General features: G+C 35.8%; 1 protein-coding gene across 1 annotated transcript; it reads right to left on the bottom strand.

The window, feature by feature from the left end:
- Positions 1 to 7,051: 7,051 nt before the first annotated feature.
- On the bottom strand, positions 7,052 to 11,391 carry LOC123890249 (probable indole-3-pyruvate monooxygenase YUCCA10). Its single transcript, XM_045939813.1, has 4 exons — positions 10,708 to 11,391; positions 10,212 to 10,445; positions 8,578 to 8,703; positions 7,052 to 7,368 (listed from the first exon to the last, which is right to left on the bottom strand). Exons 1-4 carry the CDS (start codon positions 11,326 to 11,328, stop codon positions 7,201 to 7,203), a joined length of 1,149 nt encoding a protein of 382 aa, XP_045795769.1. The 5' UTR covers positions 11,329 to 11,391; the 3' UTR covers positions 7,052 to 7,200.
- Positions 11,392 to 15,446: the final 4,055 nt, after the last annotated feature.

Here is a 15,446-nt window from a genome sequence, read left to right as displayed (position 1 = left end):
GTGGATGATATTGTATTTGGTGGAATGTCGCGACAAATGGTGGAACACTTTGTGCATCAAATGCAATCAGAATTTGAAATGAGTCTTGTAGGTGAGCTAACTTATTTTTTAGGTCTTCAGGTCAAACAAATGGAAGACACCATATTTATCTCTCAAGAAAAATATGCAAGAAACATTGTGAAGAAATTTGGTATGGAAGGTGGTAGTCACAAAAGGACACCTGCACCTACACACTTGAAGCTTACCAAAGATGAGAAAGGGGTTGATGTGGATCAAAGTCTCTATAGAAGTATGATTGGAAGCCTACTATATCTCACAGCTAGCAGGCCTGATATCATGTTTGCAGTTGGAGTTTGTGCTAGATACCAATCTGAACCCAAGATGAGTCATCTGACTCAAGTAAAGAGGATCTTCAAATATGTCAATGGCACATGTGGCTATGGAATTCTATACTCTCATGGTAATGATTCTACCTTAATTGGATATTGTGATGCAGATTGGGCTGGAAGTGCTGATGATAGAAAGAGCACCTCTGGTGCATGTTTCTTCTTAGGAAACAATCTAGTATCTTGGTTTAGTAAGAAGCAAAATAGTGTGTCTCTATCAACAGCTGAGGCAGAATATATAGCAGCTGGGAGTAGTTGTTCTCAATTGTTATGGATGAGACAAATGTTGAAAGAGTATAGTGTGGAGCAAGATGTCATGACACTTTACTGTGACAATCTGAGTGCTATAAACATTTCTAAAAATCCTATTCAACATAGTAGGACTAAGCACATTGATATACGTCATCATTTTATAAGAGAGCTTGTAGAAGAAAAAATTGTTACACTTGAGCACATTGCATCTGAAGAACAGTTAGCAGACATTTTCACTAAGGCGTTAGATGCAAGTCAATTTGAAAATTTAAGAGGCAAACTTGGAATTTGCCTTTTTGAAGACAAATAGCAGTTACAGCATGTGATGCGTGTAACTACCTCTCTTCACTTAAAGTTACACGCTAATCAAGGAAGTTTTCATTCAACTTCCCACAACCTCCATCAACCACAATCATTATTTTTCATCCATTCTCTCTCTCACGCTCAAAAACTCTCTATCTTCCTCATCAACATCCCTCTGACTTCTCCTCTTCTCAGAAAACTTCAAATCCAAATCATGTCTAACTCTGCCAAATCTTCACCAACAAAGTCAGATGCTACTCCATCACTACAAAAAGTGGTAATCGATGCTGTTCCTCTAACCACCATACCTTCCACAAGTCCAACAATGAGGAGAAAATCTGTTGCAAAGAAGGATAAATCATCTCGATAGTGTGTGTGTGTGACAAGTGTGTGGACAGATGTTCTCACATCTGGTGACTGTTTTTTTTGTGCTAGTGTTCGTATGCTCGTATTGAGGGGGAGTGTGAGCAATATGCATGTACTGAGGGGGAGTAGTAAATATTCTTTCTCTATCTGGTGTGTGTATGCATGAATTCAGGGGGAGTGTGAGTGATATTATCTCTTGATCGCCTGAATATGTTTGATGACAAATGTTGTGCCAAGTGTTATGGCACCTGACTATTGAGTCCACTATCTACTATGACTGAGAATTTATTTTTCTCAGATGTTTATGGGAGTTTATTTCTCCCTTGTGTTGTTCCATGAGGCTAGTTGTGTTTTATTCCGCTGTTGCATTGCCTCTGATGCTACTTGACTATCTTGGAAGTAGTTTTACTATGTGTTACTTTCTTTCCTAGTTGTGTGATCATGTTGACTCGAAGGAAAGGTAATACTGTATCTCTCTATATACTGGTCTAATATTGTTTTAGCCAAAATTTGCCAAAGGGGGAGATTGTTGGGTTTTTGTATATTGGCTACATTTTGCAAAAACATATTTTAACCAAGTGTTGAGACAAATGTGCTGACCCCAAGTGTTGTGACAAATGTTGTTACACTTTGGAACAACACCTGACTCTGTTCTGCGCGTGCCAGCTGGATGTTATTATTTTCTACTCAATCTTTTGAAGATCTGTTTGAAGAATTATTTCAAGGTTTCTTACAGAGGAAGGCGCACGTGTTTAATGTGTTTCATGAGGCAGCCAAACCCTAGTTTTATTTTCCAAAGGAATTATATTTTTGGAAAATATATTTTTGCGGTTCAAAAATATAACTATTGCTTTCAAAAATATATCACTGCTGCCGCAATTCTAGAAGCCCTAATTTTGTCTTGAAGCCCAAGTCATTCTACTACTATAAATACGAAGGCAAGCATATGGTTTCAAGCATCTAAAATCGTGTATTACAAAGCGTGTGTTCTTAGGGATTTTAGAGTGTTAATTGTGAGCCTTTCTTGTGTCTCATTGATGCAAGCTTAGGACCTGAGTGTTATTGAGTTGTAAGTGTGAACTTCTCCTAAGCTTTGAAGTACGGAGATTGTTCTATTGTGTTGTGTGGTTTACTCGCAAGCTTTTAAGCAAGAGTGAATCCTAGTTTTTAGGAGTGTGTCTCCAATCGTTGTAATCGTCTGAGTTGAATAGCAGCGCTGTCTGTGTTGCTAAGGTGGGAATTGGGACGGGGTCTCATATCTAGGAGTTCCTAGGTAGAAGGGTCATTGGGTAGTGATTAAGTGAGAAGTTGTAAACGGGTGAGTTTAGCTTCGAAGTAATACTGCTGATAGTGGACTTCATTCCTGGATTGGTATCCCCCAGAGTAGGCTTTAGGCTGAACTGGGTTAACAACTCTCGTGTGTTATTTACTTTACTGTTTGTATCGTTTTATGTTATTTACTCTGTTTATAGACAAGTGTTGGCGCACCTGTGACAACATCTGTCTACAACAGACAAGTGTTGCTACATCTTGAGCAACACCTGTCCACTGTGTGCCAGGAATTTCAACATCAATATGAAGACTATTTTTTATTGTAATTTCTACGGGAAATCTCAAAACATCTTTTATATATCCCATAGAGAAATTAATTTCCATCAACTTTATATTTCTTTTAGTGGAGAATAATATAAACAACAACTATGATACATATTTATTAACTTTAGTATATTTAAATATCCTTTGATGATTTGATATTAGCGGCAAGAGGTCTCGATGGAAATCCAACCCAAATATTAGTAATTTAAGTAAAATGGTTTTTTAAATTTAATTTATGCTAACTTGTGAGACGTTTATTTTTTACCAATTGACTTTAAACTTTATTTAAGCTAACATTTTATTTAACTAAATTTTACAGTTAATTTTTATCAGTTTCATTTTAATTATTAAATTATATAATATTGTAAATATTTATTTTGTTGTCTTTAATTATCTTTCATCAACAATTAAAATTTTAATTTTTCAGTTTAAAGTAAAATATATTAAAATATATTACTTATATGTTAATGAATCTACAAACGCATTTTTACCCGTGTTTGGCACGGATCTAGATACTAGTAATAATAATATACACGCATTTATTTTTTGTTTAGCATGATAACAATTTATTTTATTTTTTTGTTTAGCATGATTTCATGACATCAATTTATTTTTTTTAGTGACTCCATGGCTCATTGTGATGTGTTCTAACAGGGATTAATTATATGAGAACCTTTTGGTTGAAATTGAGCATTTGTGTTTAGTTGATGTTTTGGAAGTTTCTATTTCTCAAGTTATTTTTGGATAATTTTTTGGACTCTTGCCCATTTTCATTGAAAAAAATAGAATAATATTCTCTAATTAGAAACATAATTTCTCGTTCAATACTTTAAAAAAATGTAATTCAATAAAAAAATATCTTGCATGTCATACACCTAATAGCTATATATTATTAATTATTAAATAAAATAGCTGTCCAACACAATGAGCATATTGATCCTTAAGTTATCTTCAAAGTGAAGAAATTATATATTATAGTACTGTGTATGTTTGCTTTTGGAAACTGTTAACTATTTATTTATCATTTATGCTTATGATTTTTAAAACTTTAAGAGTACTAATGTGCTTTTTTGCGCTGATTTCTCAAGTTCCAAATAAGATGAAACAAGCAACCAGAGCTAAGAACCAATTGAATGTTAGAAATAATTGGAAACTGGAACTAACATTCAACAATGTACTCAAATTTCAAATGATTATGTACATTGGGTTTTAAGTGTATGATTAAGTTTCCCATTGATGATAAATGGAATGAATATTGAATTTATAAGAGATGTGATTTATTAATATAATGTCTCAGAGTTTTTTATGGAGATGTGGTGTCTTCCTCTCTTGTGGTTCTGAAGCATTTGACTTGATGTTTTTTCGAGCTCCCGAACTCCCCAACAAGTGGTATCACAGCCAGGGGCGAATCCAATCATAGATTATCAGTAGGGCTAGCATTTTTGGTCCAATAATAACTAAATTATATTAAATTTACTAAAAAGTTATACTAAAAATAGTTGTAGCAACTAAATTTACAGAAAAATGGTCTATCATTTATTTGATGAAAATAAGCTAAAATTACATTGCTAATAATGGTTCTAAGAACATCTGTTTCTATAAAAGTTACAAGACGATCATTTAACCACCGATCACCCATCTTGTTAAACAACTAGTATAATGCAATTATTACTAGTCTTTCTAAATTCTATGTTTCAAATTACCAGTATTGCAGTTACTAAAATGAATTCTAATGCAATTATTAGTCTTCCCAAAAATATTTCAATGTTACAAAATAAAAAACCACATAATTCTAAAAGGAATCATTATTAATTGCAGAGTAAACTAGTGAAATTATATTTGACGTCGATGGCGAACGACGAACAAAGATGCAGTTACTAATTTCTACCTAGAATTGGAAAGTGTGACACCATCGTGCATGAGAGGAGAAACGAGGGAAGACTAAGAGTAAGATTGAGAGAAGACCACGTCGTTTTTCATATTTATTTATTTTTTAAAAAAGAATTTGGGTGGGGCTGTGGCTATAGCCACACCTAGCCTTGAAGAGTTTCGTCCATGATCAGAGCTGTGGTTCAGCTTAATGGGGAAGTAAGAGCTCAACTTAGGGAGAGATTGTTGGGTTACAAGTATGAGTAGTTACATCTCACATCGACTATATAGAAAGAATGTTAAGGTACATTGACAAACCGAAATATTTAGATATTTCACATCGACTATATAGAAAGAATATTAAGGTACATTGACACATCGACTATATAGCAAGTCTCCTACTACAGAGCATGCTAATTCAAATTAAAGCAACTAGATATCCTTTTTGCTAGCCTCTTTATAAGCAAGCAACTCAGAAAGCTTAAAAGTGAAATAATTAATGCTGCTTGCATGTTAAGGTTTCCATCCCTGCTGCTAATTATTCATCTCATCCCATGAAAACTGGCCTGTACGGATGCATGCTACAATAGTTCAATTTGAAGTCCCCAATCTTATAACCACCTATGTATATAGGGATCGTTATATATTGAGTCTATACAGTGGCGACTCCAGGAATAATATTAAGTCTGGGCACAATTTTAATCACAAATATACGAATGTTTATTGGTTTAAAGTTTTTCGATCGGAATTCAACCGGATCGGACCGTTTCTAACTAATAAAATATATATTATTTATATACTGAAATTATAATAAAAATAATTAATTTTAAGGAATTAATCTAAATATTTGATAGTCATAAACAAATAAAGAAAATAAAAACAAAAAAGGAAAGAAAATAAATGAGTGAGGTGGGAGTTGAACACAAGTCCCCCATGTGAGAAACAAATCACAGTGCCACTGGGCCAGGTTACGCGTTCTGTCTAAAATCATGCTTCCTTAATATATAGGCTTTTATTAAAATAACCTTAAAAACTACTGTTCATCATCTTCAACCTCTAGACCAAAATAAAAAAACGATATTTTTCATTCTTGCACCAAACTGGACAAGTAAATATACCATTTTGCTCAGAATTTCATGAGGATTATGAATATGCACTTAAATTTTATTAATTCTTACTCAAACATTCGAATTTTCAGATTAAAGTAAGAACCCTAAAAAAAATATTATATAATTGGGAGCCCAGGCACGTGCTGGGCATGCCTGGCGGCATAATCGCCCCTGAGTCTATACAAAGGTTGTCTCCCTTTGATAAATACAAATCATGGGAAACTAAAAAAAGCTTGACATAGAAACATTCTTTGACTAAAGTTTTATATATGATCATGTAATGTAAGTAGTATAAGTATATAGAGTAGCTCAGCAATTTAGGTTGGAATATTGAATATTTTATATATGCATGAAGTCAAGGTTTAATTCCTAATATTAACATTTCCTTCTCCCTTAACAAATTAAGTACCAACATATGTTTATAAAAAAAAAAATGTAAGTACACCAATGCATTTATATTGTCAAAAACTAGTAATTAAGAAATTAAGTATTAATAGAAATTGAGAGATCTATCATATTTTTTTATTTATTTTTTTATAAAAAGTGGAGATCTATCATAGTTCAACTCACAATACCAAAGTTGTTAAGCTAGACACCTTATTCGGAATTTGTATAGGGAACATCGACTCAAAAAATTGCAATGAGACGAATGTATTTCTTTGTTTAAACTTGATTTTGAAAGCACTTGCAAAGTAAATATCAATGAAGTGAGAGTCTGAGTTGCTTCCTCATAAATCCTTAGCCACTTGTTATAGGAGTTAAGTAGTATAGTTTAATAGTTTATTTTATATCATTTTACTTTTTTAGCCTTAATTATTGTATTTAAAGACATTGTACCTCATTTGAAAAGTAATCCATCAAACATTTTAAAAAAAAAACATCTTAGATTTGTTCCGTAAATTGCAAGCACCCACATTTTTTGCAACCTGGATTTTGTTTCGAGATGAAAGATGAATGCATGTTAAAAAGAAAAAAGATGAAGGATGATTTTGGCTTAAATCGATGAAGGTATGATCGAGAATGTGAGAGAGGAAAGAGAAGAGTTTAGCTCAACCGGTAAATGCACATATTGTTAGGTTAAACAATTTCACTCGATTTAGAGTTTAAAATATAGTTGTGTATGAGTTTATGTGGTAATCATCATTTCGTAAAAAAAATAAAAAATAATAATAATAATAATATGGAAAGAAATTATGAATTTTGGTCAGATGGTTCTTGAACCCTCACATTCACATGTATATATGGTCCATCCTAAATCACACACATTCACTGTTTCAAACTAATTACGATCTAAACACATCACATTTGACAGTCACAATTCATGTTGAGGAACCAACCAAGGAGGCAATATCATTTGCTACATTTTGAGCCTCGAGATTAGCTCCATAAAATCCCCTCCTTGACAATCCAACGCAGTACAAACCATTCTTACCCTTCCATAAACCACCCTTTGCAAAACCATCCTCATTCAAAAGATCATCACCTCCCTGCTCAAATCAAATTCATTTCACTATTAGATTCATTTAGATTAGATATGGGAACAAAGGTTAATTTAGACACAACATGAGATAGTTTTGCATAATTTGTTATAACTGACTAATAGTAGTATAACTAATCAAAATTCTGTATTAGTAATGTATGATATATGTACACCCCTGTTTTTTAGACCGCACGAGTTAATCACATTAAAAAATATGTTTAATTCAATTGAGTTAATCACATTACAACATTTTTGTCCTTCTAAATTTCACAAACTTTGCACTCTGATAAGTCAACACACACATGTGGTAAATGACTCTCATGTCACGTCAGCATGTCTCGTCACATGGACAATAACTCACTCCATGTGAGCATATGTAACAAGTCATGGTGACGTGACGTGTAGTTATTGTTCATGTGACAAGACATGTTGACGCATGTTAGTCACTTGCTACATATGCGTTGACATGATCAAAATCAGCGAGAGACTATCCTTTTGCAAAAAATGGGCTAAAATATTATTATGAAAGTTAGAGAGTCAATGTACCAAATTTGTAAAAAATTAAGCGACCAATTTAACCTATTAAGTGTATGTTTGGTTTCAATTCTGAAGTAGCCAGAATTGATTCTGGACATGTAGAATGGATTCTGACTTGTTTGGTTCCTCAAAAGTAGAATTGATTCTGCCTCCAGAATGGATTCTACTTGAAGCTAGAAATTGTAGCTTCTCATTCTAGAATTGATTTTTACACTCAAATTCTTTGTTCAACTCACTTTTGTATGAATATATCCAAACATAAATCAATTCTATCAAACTCAATTCTATTAAGTGTATGTTTGGTTTCAATTCTGGAGCATCCAGAATTGATTCTGGACGTGTAAAATTGATTCTGACTTGTTTGGTTTCTTAAAAGTAGAATTGATTCTGCCTCCAGAATTGATTCTACTTGAAGCTAGAAATCGTAGCTTCTGATTTTAGAATTGATTTTTACACTCAAATTTTTTGTTCAACTCACTTTTTCATGAATATATCCAAACATAAACCACTTCAGCTTAAAATCAATTTTGGCCAGAATCAATTTTACAGAATCAATTATGCCAAAATCAATTCTCTCCGCCGCAGAACCAAACACACGCTAAAATCAATTATGTCAAACTCAATTCTGTCAAAATCAATTCTGTCCACCGCAAAACCAAACACATACTAAATATGATACCTTAAGCCATTTTTGAGTTGATCTCTTGAAGCCTGTGCAGAAAATAATGGAGTCAAATGGATAGGATTTTCCATCACGGAACAACATTTGGTTACCTTTTATGCTCTCTATTTCAGCCGGCAACACCTACAAATATACAACACATATGTTATGTCACTCCATGTTATATCACACATTTATTTAAAGTATTAGGCTCTCTCACATAACAACTGTACAAAACCTGCTCACATTCGATGTTCAGGTCATCTCACATTCGATGTGAAATTTCTCAACAAACTTAGGTGATTTAGTGGATCTTGAAGAGACTCTTATATCATAGAATTAATTAGCATAACTCAATCTTACAAAACTGATTTGTAAGATGAGTTATCTCTATTTTATAGACTCATGTTCAGACCATCTAATATTTGATGTAAGATTCCTTAACAGTTTATAACATAAAAATGAGTATATAAGTAATTTAGTTTCTTGATTTATCCATCAATTAATTTCGTCTTTGAATTTATCAAAATAGTTAAAACATTTCTCAATTTGTGAAAGTTATATCAAATCCGTCGTTAAACAATTGATTGAGAAATAATTCCTTTATAGAAAAGGAGCCTCAGTGGTTTGAAAGGTGTGGATGTTGTATATAAACTACCGTTGGCCTCGATTACCAAGCGATGTGAGACTATTTTGTTGTATTCGGAACAGTAGCCCCCCAGTCGAGGCTAAGGGGCTAAAGGGTGTCGACCCATGAGCATGGGTGGTTTCGTTCCCACAAACGGCGCCAATGTTCCGATCCGACCTCAAGTCCACATCTTCGAGACATTGTCCGCTTTGGGGTTAATCTGTCACGGTTTTGTCCTTTCTAGAAAAAGCGTCTTAGTGGTTTGAAAGGTGTGGGTATTGTATATAAACTATCCTAAGCCTCGATTACCAAGCGATGTGAGACTATTTTGATATATCCCGAACAAATATGAGTTATAATAATTCAAGAATTCAATTGATTGAGTTGATCTCTTTGTGTTTATTTTCATATGATCTTCAAAAGAAACCAAATAGGAATCTCTAAAGTTATTTTTTGGTCGAATTCAGAACAACCGTGGTCATTGGATTATGATCACAAGATTTATAATTCAATACCGAATGTGTCATGTCATCTCAATTTTGTATGTGAATACGTCAAAATAACACAATTGTAGGCAATCATGGTAGGAAAGAAACAAATAGTAGTATACTATCAAGAAAGATTATATGCTACTAGCTATTTTCATATAAGTTATATTAAAAAACTTATAAAAATAAGTTTAAACAAATTTATGAAAATTGTTGTAAATTGTTTCATAAATTCAATAAAACTGTCTCACAAAATTTATATTGGCAAATGAACTTAAATAAGTCAATCTAAACAAACACTTATACGTATCTCTCAGGCTCAATTAATGAAAGATATACTTTCACACAGACTAAAATGATATCGAAGAACTTATGAAAGTAAACTTAAACCAATTTGTAAAAATTGACGTAATCTATTATTTTCATAAATTCTTACGAACAATCTCAAGACTTATATCAGTAAATAAATTCAAATAAATCAATCCAAACACACTAAATCACAAAAGCATTGCATACTTAGATACATACATACTTACCTGTATCTCTCCAGATTTGATTTTCTTAACAGTTCCCAGATCAATTACTGGAAACTTTCCATACTTCATCTTCATGGTGAAAGGTCCCTCACTAGGAAAGGGTATACCATATTTGCTCAGATCCCCGTACACAATCCTGCTAACTATCACCACCAGTTTCTCCACTGTACTTAGTGACAGATAGTTCAATAAAACCCCAGCATAGTACATCATATCCTTAGAAAGAAAATGAACCTACATGTCCATAACAACAATAAATAATCAACTAATCATTATTAACTAAACTAGTACTCCATGTTGTCCTTATTATAAGAAAAAATTTACTTATTAAATTCATAGAATATTAAATGTATCTGATATATACTGTATTATAGACTAGATACATCAAATATTATGAATCTAAAAAGTAAATTTCTTATAATAAGGACTAGAGAGTATATTTATTTAACGAATCAAAACGACAAAGGCTGAATGAGAAAAAAGGTTTTGTTAATACCGGACTTCTGACAATAATTGAAGGTTTAGCACCAAAATTAGCCAAATCTAAAGCAATTTCCATACCAGAATTACCAGAACCAACAACAAGAACATGTTGATCTTTAAAATCTATCCCATTTTTATAACCAGTTGAATGAATCACTCTCCCTTTAAACCCTTCTAACCCTTGAACCTCGGGTACACGAGGTTCAGCGGTTTCGCCACTAGCAACAACCAAGAACTTTCCATAATAATCCTCAACTTCACCAGAATCTTTATTCTTAGCTTTAACTTTCCATTTCTCATCATCATCATCATCATCAAGATACTCTGCTAACTCAACAGCTCTGTTATACAAAGGACTAATGTTGAAGTTTTTGACATAATTGTCTAAATAATCTATGAACTGTTTTTTGGGCACATAGTGAGGATAAGAAGGTGGAAATGGAAAGTGTGGTAATTCACAAAGTTGTTTTCTTAGGTGAAGATGAACACGATCGTATGTGTATTTTTGCCATAGAGATGCAAAACAGTTTTCTCTTTCGAGAATTATGTATGGTATGGATTTTTTGGTTAAACAAGCTGCGGTGGCTATGCCGGAAGTTCCAGCTCCGATGATGATCACCGGTGCTTCCGGCATTTTTTTATTCCTATTCTTTATTATTTGGTTTTTTGTTTGTTACAGATGTACTCTAAATGGTAAATAAATAATAATAGACATAGCATTAATCATGTGTGCTACAATTAAAGTCGTGTCAGTTAGGGACGACAAAGAAAATATAAACAAGAGATAACTACATCTTGAAATGACAGATGAACTAATCTGCGAGCATTTAGTCTACTAGGCAGAAAAAACAAAATAAATTGAAAAATGTTCTGGGCCGAGCTTAGAAGTTCGGTACACATTCCAACGAGCTTGTGTAGTCGAGTTGACCCTTACCTACCGGCCACACCATGAATGCTCGGGATACCAACGGCTACTTCTCTATGGCTTCTGTAACGTCTAAGACACCGGAATGATGAGCATTAACTGCACATCATGGCTCCTTAGCCGTTTTCCGGCAGCCACTTGATGGCCATTAATGCCATCAAGGGCCTTAGCCCAGCGCTGGGGGCTATATATATGCATTTCCACTTCATTTGCAAGGTACGCATTTTTTATAGCTAAGAAAACCTTACACACATACTGACTTGAGCGTCGGAGTGCCTGCAGGTACACAACCCCCCTCCGCTCCAACAGGGGTCTCAAACGCTCTCAACCACCGCAAACGCCGGCGAAGTCGCATCGTTCTGGTCAACACGATCAGTGGCGCCGTCTGTGGGAACCATAGTTTCCCTGTTTATTCAAACCAAAAACTAAAAAACTTCCTCAAAACACCCTTTCACGACCAATGGCTGGCGTTAACAACCACCAAATCCCGGAGCACGTGGCGGAAAACCATGGATCACCGATGGACTACGCAGCGTACCACCCAGGGGACGGCCAATTCGCCTCCGTAACGGAAGATGGCCAGGGAGAGCAAAACGCGCATTACGAGCCCTACAACCCAGAAGAACCGCAGATCCCTGTGGCTACCCCGCCACAGGCGACTCCGGCAGTGGCTATCCCCCCGGGCGTTCCCATGCAAGAAATGATGGCTGCGCTGGTCAATGCAATCAACCGCCAGTCAGACTTACTGCTGCAACAGAACCAGCGATTCGAGCAGCAGAATCAAAGGCTCGAGCAGCAAAGCCGTCGCATCGACGCAATTGCTGAATCGAGGGTCACGGCGCAAGCTCGCCCAGCTCGCCGTTCACCCACACCAATGAGGAGCAGAACCTACTCCAGGTCTCGCTCACCACCTCGCCACAGAAGCGAAAGGAGAAACGAGGCTATATCTCGAAACTCCACCCCGCCGAGGAGACATTCCCCTAGAAGGGACAACCCTCCTCGTCGCCAAAGGAACCGATCCCCGGAAGAGAGAGACAATCACCAAGGCCCCCTCTCCCGAAGGATCCGAGAACTCCCCCTACCGGTCGGACTCGAAAAACCACCGGCAATGGATACCTACGATGGCTCGACAGACCCGGACGAGCACATCGAGAATCTTGAAGCTCTCCTCGAGTACAGAAATGTACGAGGCTCTATCAAGTGTAAGCTCTTTCCCACAACTCTGAGGAAAGGCGCTATGGCTTGGTACAAGAGCTTGGCGCCAGGATCCATAGACTCTTGGTCGGACCTGTGCGCCCGCTTCCGGGCTCACTTCACTTCCTCGAGGCGTCACCCGAAAACTGAAGCAACCCTCGAGGCCATTATCCAAGGCGAGAATGAACCTCTAAGGGCCTACCTCGAACGGTTCAACAAAGCAGCCGTAGAAGTGAAAGTCGAGGAGGGCATGAAGCTGTATCTCCTCGACAGGGGATTACACCCGGACAGCGACTTTGCTAAAGCTGTCGGTATCGAAGAACCGAAAACGCTGGATGCGTTCTTCGAAAAAGCGAAGAAGCACATCACCTACGAGGAGAAACAAAGGGCCAAAGATATAAGAAGGCCTAAAAGTCAAGAAAAAACCAGGAACCATGAAAAGGACGAAGCTGGAACCTCGCGAAGAGGTAGCGAAAAGCAAAGAGAGGAAAGGATTAAAGATTCCAAACCTCCTCGGGGAAAATTCACAACATATACTCCACTGAATGCGTCAAGAGATCGCATTTTCGCCGAAGTCTCCGCTGCGGACTTCAAAAAGGCTGGGATCCACTTCCCGAGACAGCAGCCCATGAAGGCAAATACTGATAGGACGAAATTTTGTCGCTATCATAAAAGCCACGGACACATCACTGAGGACTGTGTCCATTTAAAAGATGCCATCGAGATTCTGATACAAAAGGGTTATGCCCGAAGATATGTTCAGAACGACGAACAAGCACAACAACAACAACAACAACAAAGGCGGGAGCCTCAAGAGGTCGCAATGGCCATTGATGTTACTGAGCAGGAAAACAGAGGCATCGTTGAAGGTGTGAAAACACAAGAAGGGGGGGGTTGAATTGTGTTTTAGCTAAGTTAAAACTTTTTCAAGTTCTTAACTCAACTACGTTCGCAGCGGATAAATAACACAAATAATAACAAGAGAGAGAGAGAGAGAGATCACACAAGCAATTTATACTAGTTCCTCTCACAAAACGAGAGTAGTCCAGTCCCCTTGCACTTCCAAGGGAGTTCACTATAATCACACAAGATTACACTTGCTCAAGCACACAAGCAAGAGACTTCTCAACAATGCTCAAGCACACAAGCTTAAGACTTCACACTTAAGCACACAAGCTTAAGTTTCTCAAGAATAATAAAGTATATGAAAATATACAAATGCTCTTAGATGAACCTAAAGAGAGCAAATACAAATAGTACAGAGTATTTGACTAAAGTGCAAAAACACTTAACAGAGGTTCAGAGCTTGTATATCACAGAGTTCAGAGTTTGTTCAGCGCACGTTCAAATCTTAATAATTGTATATATTGTTGTAGCTGAATCTTCTAGTATATATACCACTAGAAAAGATTCGTTGCAAAAGGAGCCGTTGGAGTTGATAATCTTTTGTCTTCAAGCAGCCTGTCTTGATGCAGTTTGGTTGTATCCAAAACTAAGAAAGAGTTTCAGGTACTTTGACTACTGCAGAGAAGACTTTCCTTATTCAGCTAACAAACCTGAAGACCCACGTTCTCAAAAGAGGACAGACAAAACAGAGGTAGCTGAACTGATCAGACTTGAAACGTCCTTTTCTTCATTGGTAGAAGAGTTGACTAGCAAAGGGAATCTTCACCACTTTCAAAGAGATCTTCAGAGGTTGATGGAGCTTGTAGACAGACAAGAAGTTCTGAAGTCTTCATCCTCTGAATGTTGTAACTTCTGAAGTCCAACATCTTCTGAGCGCTTGTGAACTTCTGAATTCACATCCTCTGAACTTCACTCAGAGCTTATATGATGCTTATATCTGCGCACTCAAAATAAATCTTTAGTCCTTCCAATTGTTAATTAATACTTTGTTATCATCAAAACCTTTATAGATTTAGGGGCAAACACTTTTAAATCAATTTTGTTCCAACAATCTCCCCCTTTTTGATGATGACAAACATAAGTATTAATTGACAATTGTTGTTAAATTAACTTATCATGTTTCTCTTAGGTTTATGAGGTTTGCAAGCTCCCCCTAAGATTGATACTCCATAAAGTCTGAACTTTATGTTTTATCCATGATATTTTAATTTAGTATAAGATTAAGATGGTTTGAAATAAAGCAAATTTCATGTCTTTCTTCAGAGTGAGAGGTTTGCAAGCTCTCCCCCTAAGTCTCATAAGGCTAAGTTAAAATTGCACTCTTAACTTATCCTTACTTATGAAATTTATTTTAGTTTCAACTAACTTAGTCTCCGCATTGAAATACGTAAAACAACTTAAAAGTAACAACTTTTAATTTAACGGATAAAAGCGAGATAAAAGCATAAAAGCGTGGTTTCAGTTTTGAACTTATCACTTATCAATTAATGCGTAACTACTCCCCCTTTTGTCATTATCAAAAAGTAAAAAAAAATTTATATAATCAAGACAGTCAAAGAAGAAGAGAGGTTGTTACAAAGGTGAATTAATTTCAAAAAACGAAAACCAACGCGCTCAAAGGTTTATAAAAAGGAACAAGTTAACATGCCTTCTTCACGGAAAAACAAGAGTAAACAAGTGAAGCAAGAGAAAGTAGGAATAATGAAAAGATTTAGTTTACGCATCGC

Source organism: Trifolium pratense, linkage group LG6 (genome assembly GCF_020283565.1).
Source record: "Trifolium pratense cultivar HEN17-A07 linkage group LG6, ARS_RC_1.1, whole genome shotgun sequence".
NCBI classification, from domain to species: Eukaryota; Viridiplantae; Streptophyta; class Magnoliopsida; order Fabales; family Fabaceae; genus Trifolium; species Trifolium pratense.
Note: the sequence above shows the minus strand (reverse complement) of the source record. Positions and strands in the feature narration are given on the sequence as shown.

Excerpts from the sequence above, each read along its gene's own strand:
- LOC123890249 (XM_045939813.1), bottom strand. The coding sequence starts at position 11,328 with ATGCCGGAAGCACCGGTGATCATCATCGGAGCTGGAACTTCCGGCATA. Across the intron at positions 10,446-10,707 it reads CAATTATTGTCAGAAGTCCG|GTTCATTTTCTTTCTAAGGA; the intron begins GTATTAACAAAA and ends ATGGACATGTAG. Across the intron at positions 8,704-10,211 it reads TCAAATCTGGAGAGATACAG|GTGTTGCCGGCTGAAATAGA; the intron begins GTAAGTATGTAT and ends GTATATTTGTAG.